We start from the raw sequence: 10,243 nt of genomic DNA on the forward strand, positions 1-10,243 counted from the left end.
GGCAGCAATGTTCTTGCGTACTGCTGCTACTGGTTGATGGGCCTCTGCAAGATGTTCGTTTTTGCTCTCCTCCTCCTCATCTGAGGAGGATATGTGACAAGCCACTTGGTCCTCAGGAATCTGCAAGCCACGACGCTGTGCCATGTTGTGAAGTGCAAACCACGATGATTCTGGAAACATTGGCTGCTGAGTACTGCAGGGCTCAACCTGATCTATCCAGACATCTTGAAGCGCATCTTCAGCATGGTTTGCTCGTTTATGGCTCTGGTGGACATGTGGCTGGAGTTGTAGCTCTCCTCAGCTTCGTTGGATGAGCTCCTCAACGGCATCATCAGCCACGTCTGCAGGGGATAGCCCTTGTATCCAAGTAGCCATCCGTTAAGTTGGTCTGGTGGACTGAATAGCGGAGGCACACTAGACTGACGTAGTATGAAGGAGTCATGGCAACTGCCAGGGTACTGTAGGGGGTTTTGCTCTGCCCAATTACAGGGGTCTTTAGTGCCTGTTAATGTATTGGGCCTCTGTCTCCTTTATACCCTTGCAGCTTATGTTAGCCTGCAGGTCGGGTGTCACTAAACGCCCTCTAAGGAGATAGAGAACAACAGCTTATAGAGGAGGACTAGAATACGGTGACGACCCGCACAGTTTATACCTGATCTGCGGGGTACTCCTGAGCCCAAGGGCTCCTATAGTCCTCTCTCTTTTTCCCTAGCCTGCTGTTCCCTTGTTTGGCGGGTTCGAAGTGCCCTAATGCCCCTATCTGGTTCTAACTCCAGAATTTGGATGGAGAACGATGCACTTTAAATAGGCACTCGGAGACAAGTAGTCCTTGGAAAAAACAGGTGACAACCAATTTTATTTGGTTCTACCACAAACGTAATAAACACACACACTCTATAACTATAAATAAAATATGAGAGAGAACGGACATAACGAAAATGTTTTACACTGTTTTAACTTTACCAAGTCCAATCCCACCAACCCACTTTCCTACCTAGACTAGACTGACAGTTGCAGGCCCTTGGATTATACTCACAGCCTACTTTGAGTGCGGTTGTTGCTGTTGTTGGTTGGTTTGTGCTTGATGGAAAAGGCTCCCGAAATAGCGGGAGTGAATGCCGTCTTCCACAGCCACTTCGGTCGTTGGTGTCTTCTTGTTGATGTCCCCGGGACGGGAGTCGGTATACGGTGCGGTTTCTTGTGGTGATGTTGCGCCGTCTGGTAACGGAGTAAACTTTCAGTATGCCGATTGAGTCTGGGGCCTGATGGTGGATCTTCTCATCAGCGTGGTTGGAGTTCTTTAGATGGTAGTTCGCCCCAGCTCGTCGCTCCCTCAGCTTCTTAACTCGCTCTCCTGCTCTTTCTTCTGGTCTTTTTTACTAATCTCTTGGTTCTGTATTTTATACCCAATTCCATTTCGGCCTCTTCGCGCCCAAATAAATTGGTGTTTACAAGTGTGAGGGCAGGGGTATTGTTTTGAGTGCACAGCGGCTCCTCCAAGTCTGCTGTCCCATTGTGTCAGTCCTGGGACTTGATTATTTTGGGCCACCTCTTAACTGTAGTGATCCCAAAACTATTGTCCCTAGTCCGAGTTGATTAAGGTGATGATGGCCTGTACTCATAGCTTGATTAGGGGTGAGTCACATATCCTTGCTTCAGGCCCGACTCAGTCCCCTGATTGGCCTTTGAGAATGCACTTTGTTTCGATTGGCCGACATCTATGGCTCGCTTCTGAGCCACAGTCCCCTGTATTCAGATATCCCAGCCTGCTTTTCGGGACCACTGCATTGGCTGAAAATGTTGGTTTTAAACTGTATAGGGCAATCCAATTTTGGTCACCTTGCCCTTAGAGGGCTCCAATAAAACGTGGTTGTGGATTTTCAAACCCTACAGTCCCCCATCTTGACACAACCGGATATAACTGGGATGTGTCAATTGACATGTAAGAAAATCCAAAGGCCTACCAAGTGTCAGTCATCCCCGTTGTTTACTCTAACTTCTCATGGTTATACTGGGCTGTCCTTCTGTTGCTGCTTGTTGAATAATTTCAGATACCGGTGTGCTTTGAGGGCTCTTCTGGCTTTGCAGGTGTTTATAATGAGATACACTACAATGACCAGTTGTACAATTACCAGCGTGTGGGAGGCCATGCGAAGCCCGACAGGGATATCTACCCTCGTTCCCTATTCCCACCACGCGGGTGACTGTATGTCTGCGATCCCAAGAGCTATGTCTTTGTTTTTCTGTTCAAGGGTGAAGTAATGTTTTTGACTGAGGTCCACTGCCTTCAATAAGGCAGTGAGTTTCTCAGGTAAGAGTGGTATAGAGTACCCAAACCGGGCAACATAGTTCTGCAAATCACTTACATTGTACTGTACCGTGAGGTGAATTGTGGAGGGTTCCGGGATTGGAATGATCCTTTCCTGGGCCACTTGAACTTCTGCCCTAGGTTTAAAGCAAAAGCTGCCGTCCGGTATATCACACCACTCACTCGGGCCGTGCCTATGCCGGTGGGCAGTCGTGGCGACACAATATGTCCCACCACCCACATATGCTATCTGTGGAGATACATGGCCAGGTGCCATTACCTCCATCGTGCAATTTATAGGTTCTGCCCCAGCAGCGCTAAACCCGCATTGTGACCTCCTGAAGGCGTTCAAGTGCTGGGGACACAGTATCACCTGTGCTCCCCGGCTACGGCAACCAGACAGGTCAGTACCCGTCACTGTGTGCTCCCACACAATGACATAGGGTGGGACCGTTGTGAGATGGACGTGTACCCCCCCACGAATGACCCCGACATTCTCCACACGATACAGGGGTGCTGGTTTGGCGGATGACCCCATCACTGGCATTCGCACAACCACACCCATAATAGTGTGGTTGGATTTCCCACAGTCAACCGGGACAGGATAGGCCTCCGACGCCACTCGGAGCTGGCATGGGCTGAGGGTGTGGCTATAGGGGTGCAGTGCCTCCAGGTGCTGGTTGCTGATCCAGGAGGGGACCCGACCTTGCCTAAGGTCTTCCAAGTTACTGCGGCCCTCTCCCAGCAACCAGGCCCCATAGAGCACACACACCTCATTCTGTGCCGCCTGATCGGAGGCCAGCCGGTCCTCCTTAATCAAGGTGTTTATTGTCCGAGCATGAGCCTCTAGCTGGGCGACAATCTCCTTCAGGTGCACTGTCATAGCCACCCCCTCGTGAAGCGTGGAGCCCAAAACATCATTCTCCTTCCCTAGGATGCTGCGCAGCTGAGACTTTAGCCCATTAATCTGTAGGGCCAGCTGCACATCATCCAGGCTGTTCATAACTGAGGCCCCGGTATTAAACCCAGTGAAAACATCGTTCAAAACCCCCCTGCGCTGTCTGCCCCTCTCGGTCATGTCTTCTTTTGTGTACAGGTCTGCCACACTGATGTCCCCGAAGTCCAGCTCATAGAAGCTTCGGAACATCTCCCTCAGCAGAGCCTGATACAGCAACTCGGTTTTCCGGGGGCAGAACGCAGGTAGGCGAACTTCTGTTAGGTTAAGGACCACAGATGCAACTGCATAGTGCACTCCCTGGTACACTAACTTACCCGTCGGTACTAATACCAACCCATTCCCAGGTCCCCTAGTGGTGGTCGGACATCCGTGGGCGTCAGTGTGTTTGGGCGTGGGTAGGGGTTTCCTCACCTGAGCCAGGAGCTCGGTGGCATTGATGGGCACTCGGATGCGAGGGGTGACGCAAGCTTCCCCGCTTCTATCCCACTCCAACCCGTACCCTGTGTCCTGCCACCACCTGACAAAGGCGATGGACAGCCCCGCTGGGCATACTTGGGCTGATCCCCATAGGCATACGTACATCCCTTCGTCGTAGGCCCACCATTTTTCCCAACACATTGTGACTTCCCCCGGTGACCCTGTGATGGTCCGGTAGGTATCGTTGCTCAGACGTTCCCAGTCTGAGCTCCTGTCCTCGATGTCCGTGCTCAATTTCCTGAGCCACCACCAGCGTCCTAAAGGTACGTCCCCCTTACACGTTAAACACACCCTTTTCCCCTCTGTCACCCTAACCTGGGAAGTGGCCACCTCGATGTTCGGACAGGGGATGGAGGCCTCTCCATAAGTAAAGCTCTTGTGGCTCGAATACTGGGTGGAATTCGAGCCCAACCACCCAGGCCATCTTCCCTCGTGGAAGTAGGTGGCCTGGTCTTCTGCCTCCATGATCCCTTCTCCCGTGGTTACGGTTGGCGCCCTGCCCCCGGAACACCCGTACACCAGGGACTCCTCGCTGTCCCCTCGGCGTCCGGCGCAGGTCCCCAGGTAGGTGAGTATCATCACAATGGTCCGGAGCATCTTCTGGAACACAAATTGAAAAACACAGTCTTGCCTGAGACTTCTTCAGGCTCGACTGGAGTAGCACCAAGTTTTGTTTTCCTTGCTTAACCAAACACCCTCACCTCACTGTGAAATCACCCCAACTATCTTTCAAAAAAAAAACAGTGCTATGTACAACGCCACCCGTCTCCGGGTGGCCAGGTCAGTCTCTGTAACTGCCTCCCCTTTCCTGGTCATCCTGTCGACCTTGCCCAGGGGATCGAGATACCCCCTTTCGTAGGGCTTGCAGGAGGACCTCCTTCAACTGTCCCCCTGTGTCTGGTGCTCGTTCTGGGGATTGTGACGGGGACTTACCCCTCACAGTACAGAGTTTACCCTTCCGGCGCTTCCTCTGCTTTTGAACCCTTGTATTCGGGGAAGGATACACGGGGGACCAAGTCACCCTGGGTCGGACCGCCCGGGAACTACGCCTCACCGGCGGTACAAAGTCCCACATCATGGGCAGTATCCCTTCGTCCTCCCACTGATCCTCCCCTTCCTTTGCTTTTCCGGTTACTATGCTTAACACAATTCCCTTCTCTGCTGCGTGCCGTAGGGCTTCCTTCGGCTGCGCGTTGGTTTCACACTGAGCTCCAGCCTCCCTGTGACCTTGACTTTGAACTTCCTGTCCTATCCTTCCTGCCTGTCTGTCAAGTGGTGTGATGTCTCCGCAGTGGCAGAGGACCATCCCGGGCGGCACAGCCTTCAGGCCGACATCGACCTCTGTCAAAGCTGCCACCTCCACCGGGGCGTCCCCTGTCACTTCTGGGGGTTCTCTGGGTTTGGGGACCTTCTTGCTTCCTGCCCTAGTGGGGTCAAACCGCTTACATTGGTTAATGTGGTACCACTTCACCCGGCGGGGTAATTGGACCGCATAAACCATTGGGCTGGCCTTATCAACGATACTATAAGGACCCATGTACAGTGGTTCAAACACCCCCACTCTGGCGAAGCTGCGGACCATGACCTGGTCGCCGACTTCCCAGTCCTGCTGCTTGCGGGGTTCCAGCAGCAGTTTGTTGCTGCGGTGCTGTTTCCCCATATTGGTGGCCGCTTGCCAGTGAATCTGCTGCAGTCGTTCCAGCAGATTCCCAGCAAAGCGGTCCCGGTCTGTTTCCCGAAGCTGACCTTCGGTGAGGCCGGGCACCAACACGTGTACCGGGGTCCTCATGGGCCGTCCGGTCATCAGCTCATGGGGCGAGTACCCTGTGCTCTTCGACTGACTGGCCCGAATTCCCATGAGGACCAGAGGCAAGACCTCTACCCATTTGTTCGGTGAGTCCCCAGTCTCCTTGCGGAGTCTTTCTTTAATGGTGCGGTTCAGGTGTTCCACTAGACCTGAGGACTGGGGATTGTGGGCAACATGCCATTTTGCCCTAATTCCTAGTACCTTTAGGGTGGCCTGCATCACCTGGCCAGTGAAGTGCCTCCCCTGGTCGGACTCCACAAACTGTGGCAGTCCCCACCTTGAAAACACCTCCCTGACCAGGATCCTGGCCGTCCCTATTGCGGTGGCTGTTCGGCAAGGGAAGGCCTCCACCCACTTGGAGAATACATCTACCAACACCAGGCAGTACTTGTATCCTCCCTGGGCGGTCGGTAGGGGTCCTATGTAGTCGACCTGGATCGACTACCATGGTCCCTCTACCCGCCTTATGTGCCCCATGGATGCCTTTCTTTTCTGGGGGTCTGGGTTGTTTGCTGCACACACCAGGCAGGCTGCACAGAAGCCGCGGACGTCGGTCCGGAGATCTGGCCACCACGCTGCATGTTCCACCTTCTGCCAGATGGACTCTGGCCCGGGATGTCCTGCACCTGGGCCCTCATGGGCCAGTTGTAGGAACTCCCGCTGGTGTTGCACTGGGACCACCTTAAACAGCATCCCTTCCTTCACAGCTACGTCCACAGTATCATACGGGCCCTCTGCTTTTCCTCCACCGAGGATGGTTGTTATGGCCGCCTTGAGGTCGGGATCCTGCACCTGGACCATTCTCAGGTCCGGGGCCAATCCTACCCCTGCGCTCCCTGGTGTCCTCGGCTGGCCTCTGACAGCTACTACACTGCCTTTCTCGTACGGGTCCCAGAAGCGACTGGTCTGTGCTCCCTCTCTGGCCAGCAAGTCGGCTCGCTGGTTACCCTCTGCCCGTGGCTCGGTCTTAGAGTGGGCTTTTACTTTATGGATATAGACGTCCCTACTACTCTCTAGGGCTGCCACTATCCTCACTAGCAGGGGCTTGGTGACCAGGGGTCTCCCATCCGCGGAGGTGTACCCCCTGCGGGACCAAATCGCCAGATACTCCGTACACGAATTGCATGTGAACATACTGTCCGAGCAAATCGTGTACGGGGTGGGGAATTTCTCGGGGTGAGTGACCACGTACATCACCGCCGAGAGTTCAGCCTGCTGGGCGCTCAGGGTGCTGGGGAGTTTAAGTGCCAAGGCTATGCCTGCCTTGGGGTCCCAAACTCCGCAGCCCGTGAGTCTTGTACCCGCGGACACTGAACTTGACCCATTGACGTAGATCTCGCGGCCTGTGGGATGTATCCCTGCCCGAAATCCGAAGTCGATGTCCCACACCCCCTCTACTGAGCATCTGTGCGGTTCCCCTGCATAAGTAAGGTTGGCTGCGAGCTTTGGCTCACAGAGGCCTCTGACCCTGATTGCCATCTGGGAGAGGAGGAGGGTCCAGCGAGTGATCCTTGCACTGCTGACCGTCCCATCTTTTATCCTCCCATCAAGCAGCATCTGGGTCGGGGTATGATGGGTGAGGAGTGTGATAGGGGATACTCCTGTGAAGACCTGTGACTTCTTCACTGCCCAGTGAGTAGCCAACAGATGTCTCTCACAGTTCGAGTACCCCTTCTCCACATCCGTGAGGACCCTGGAGGAGTACACCACCGGTCTCAGCCGTCCGTGCCTTTCCTGTAAAAGCACGGCACTCAGGCTGTCCCCGCTGGCTGCCACCTCCAAAAAGAAATCCTTACCCCCATCTGTTATGTTCATTAATAACTAGACATTCTTATTATGAACACAGCTAGCTTCTAGCTAGTCATTTATTCAGTACACGTTCTCTAGGTACAGTATCTGTGGAGATGCTGCATGTGTGCTCCTGTGTGCAGGCTGCCATCTTGACTGTTGCCTTCTGGGTAGCCTAGCCTCATGGGTAATGTAGTCTTAATGTATGTATAGCTGGGTAGTGTAGTTTTATACATACAGCTATATACAGCTCTACTGCTCCACCTAGTGTCCACCACAGAATGACATGTTATTGATCACTACATCCCCCTTTCTTTGGAGGTTTAACAAAATCAATATCACTCAACTTTCAAGAAAACAATAAAGATAATATCAGTAACACTTTTGTTAGTGCTCTATAAACATAAACATTTTCAAAACAGTCAACACATTTTCAAAGCTTTACATTGTACTCAAAGATTAAGCCTATCAGGCTCTTTTACTTCACGTGTGGATCTACTCAACACGGGTAAGTCTGATGTGTCTTCATGAGATTGTTCTGGCGGTGAATGACAAGATGCAGTTGCGGCATTGTCATCAATCTGCTCTTGTATAGATCGAGGTCTCCTTGCGATCTTTGCTTGGAGAGGGTTTCAGTGTTTCCTTCACTCTTCATGCCATGGTGAAATGGATGTGATTGTGTGCGATGGCAGAGGGCGTCGGTTACCTGCATGATGCAAGTGTGTGCGGCCGCCTGGGAGATGCCGCTGATGTCTGCTGCTGATCCCTGGAATGAGCCTGAGGCAAAAAAGTTGAGTGTGGTGGTGACATTGACGGCCACTGGTAAAGGTTGTCCACCTGGTCCTCTGGCCTGCAGGTCTTGTTGCAGCATTGCGCAGATATCACCCACTACGTCTCACGAAAGTCGGAGCCGCCTTTGGCATTGCTGCTCAGACATGTTGAGGTAGCTGACCCTGTGTCTGTAGACCGTGTTTGGGGGGTATCTCCTGCGCCGACGGGCTTCCATGCAATGGCCCCTTCTGGCCTGTGCAACTTCAGGTGGGTGAGCAGCAGCTTGGCGCTCCTGTTGTTGCTGCTGCTGTTGGTGCTGCTACTATTGGTGCTGCTGTTGTTCCTGGTTCTGCTGGTGCCGTGGCTGGTCTTCGTCCTCATCTAATGTCCTGAAGGGAAGGAAATAAATGGCTCCCATGCTTCTGGTATATGCCTCAGTTGAGGAAGCGCTCAGTGAAGGTGGCGAGAGGGGTTTCCCAGGAGGTCACACTGGAGATGGGTGTAAGGCTCCAAACTTCCACAGCTGTGGTTATGCCTTCTAAAAGTTCCCCCAGACCTGAGACTACAAAGTCCTGCCACCTGCAAATGATGGCTGATCAAATCTCCTCTTTAATGGTTGAGCTGCAACTGATAGTCAGCAATCCAATTGTGCTCTCGCCAGGTTTCACCGGTGTGTTTCAGAACAGGCATGTTTCATGTGGGAAAAGGGTTAAAATCGCAAAGGCCTTTCAAAATGGCATTATAGAGGCAATTTAGTGCTTGTTAAGTGCCTTAATGGCCTATCCTGCCTCCTGGAGGCGGGACGGAGACGGGACCATTCGACACGAATTAATGAAAATTGCGTGGAGGCGGGATGGAGGCGGGGTTGGGCCCGCCTGCCAGTTTTTGCAATTTTAACCCCCCACACGCCTCCAATCCCACCTCCACGGCCCAATGAAAATCCTGCCCAAGGCGTTCGCACACATTCTTGTTCTGCATCTCTTGTGCCTTTGGAGCAGGTTCTGTTTAACTTTAGTTCTTTAAATGTAGTATTTCAAATGTCTCTCTCAAATAATAGGCCTGCGCTTGTCAGTCAGCCATTTTGTGCCAGTTCACACTGAGCATCCTATGTTAGCACAGTACTGGGACATTTATTACACATTACAATACACACAGCGGGTACACTGCCCCATCAAACACTCCCAGGACTGGCACAGCACGGGTCAGACACAGAGCTCCCTCTGCACTGCCCCAACAAACACCCCCAGGACAAGTACAGCACGGGCTAGACACAGCATAAAACTCCCACTAAAATGTCCCACCAAACACACCCAGGGCAAGTACAGAGCATGTTACATAAAGAGGAAAGTGTCCCTAACACTGTCCCATTAAACAATCCCAGGCAGGCACACCACAGGTAGCATACAGAGAAATGCTCCCGCTCATTGTCCCATCAAACACTTCCAGGCTAGGTACCTTTCTGGTAAAGCATTCTATATTTTAATGACCCTCTGTATGAAAACATTTCTAACTTCCCCCTTTGTTCTTCTAGTGATAATCCTGAGTCTATGCCCTCTTTTTTTCCCTAACAGTGGGAGAAATCTTTCAAATGTGGCAGAATAGCACAAAGATCAAAATATAGAGGGGGAGAAACTCGGTATCGCCCCGTTTGGGGTGCAATTAGTGCCTGGTGCAAATTATCGCCTCTGACTGCAAGCTTGGCTTCTATTGGCCCTGGAGGTGATTGGCGCTCTAAATCAGGTGCCACACACCTCTTTTAAGGCGCTAACGCCGAGGAGCGAGGCGCTACCTCAGAGCGCTGGCGAAACTCAATAATGTCAGTCAGCAATGGAACACAGACACACTGGCGCCGGCCAGTTCTTAAAGGGGAGGGTCGATCTTGCTCTCCAGCCACACCCTGCTCATTGCAGCCTTGAATCTCGGCCTGGACAGACCTGTACTTCAATTCTGCTGGAAAGAACAATGGAGAGGCCCAGGGAACGAGCTCAGCCCTTCAGCAACCAGGCCTTGGTGGCTCTGGTTGGCACAGTGGAGCGCCGAAGGTCTGTACTCTACCCACAGAGTGGCAGGAGGCCATTGCCACGCGAGTATAGAAGAGTGTGGAGGGAGGTGGCACAGCACATCTCCTCCAGGA

General features: G+C 52.7%; 1 protein-coding gene across 1 annotated transcript; it reads right to left on the reverse strand.

The window, feature by feature from the left end:
• Positions 1-1,984: 1,984 nt before the first annotated feature.
• LOC147108331 (uncharacterized) lies at positions 1,985-3,879 on the reverse strand. The gene has a single exon (XM_086006035.1). It carries the CDS (start codon positions 3,846-3,848, stop codon positions 2,184-2,186), a length of 1,665 nt encoding a protein of 554 aa, XP_085862161.1. The 5' UTR covers positions 3,849-3,879; the 3' UTR covers positions 1,985-2,183.
• Positions 3,880-10,243: the final 6,364 nt, after the last annotated feature.

The sequence above is a fragment of the Somniosus microcephalus genome, chromosome 13 (assembly GCF_052327205.1).
Source record: "Somniosus microcephalus isolate GS21.2 chromosome 13, FLI_Smic_1.0, whole genome shotgun sequence".
Lineage (NCBI taxonomy): Eukaryota > Metazoa > Chordata > Chondrichthyes > Squaliformes > Somniosidae > Somniosus > Somniosus microcephalus.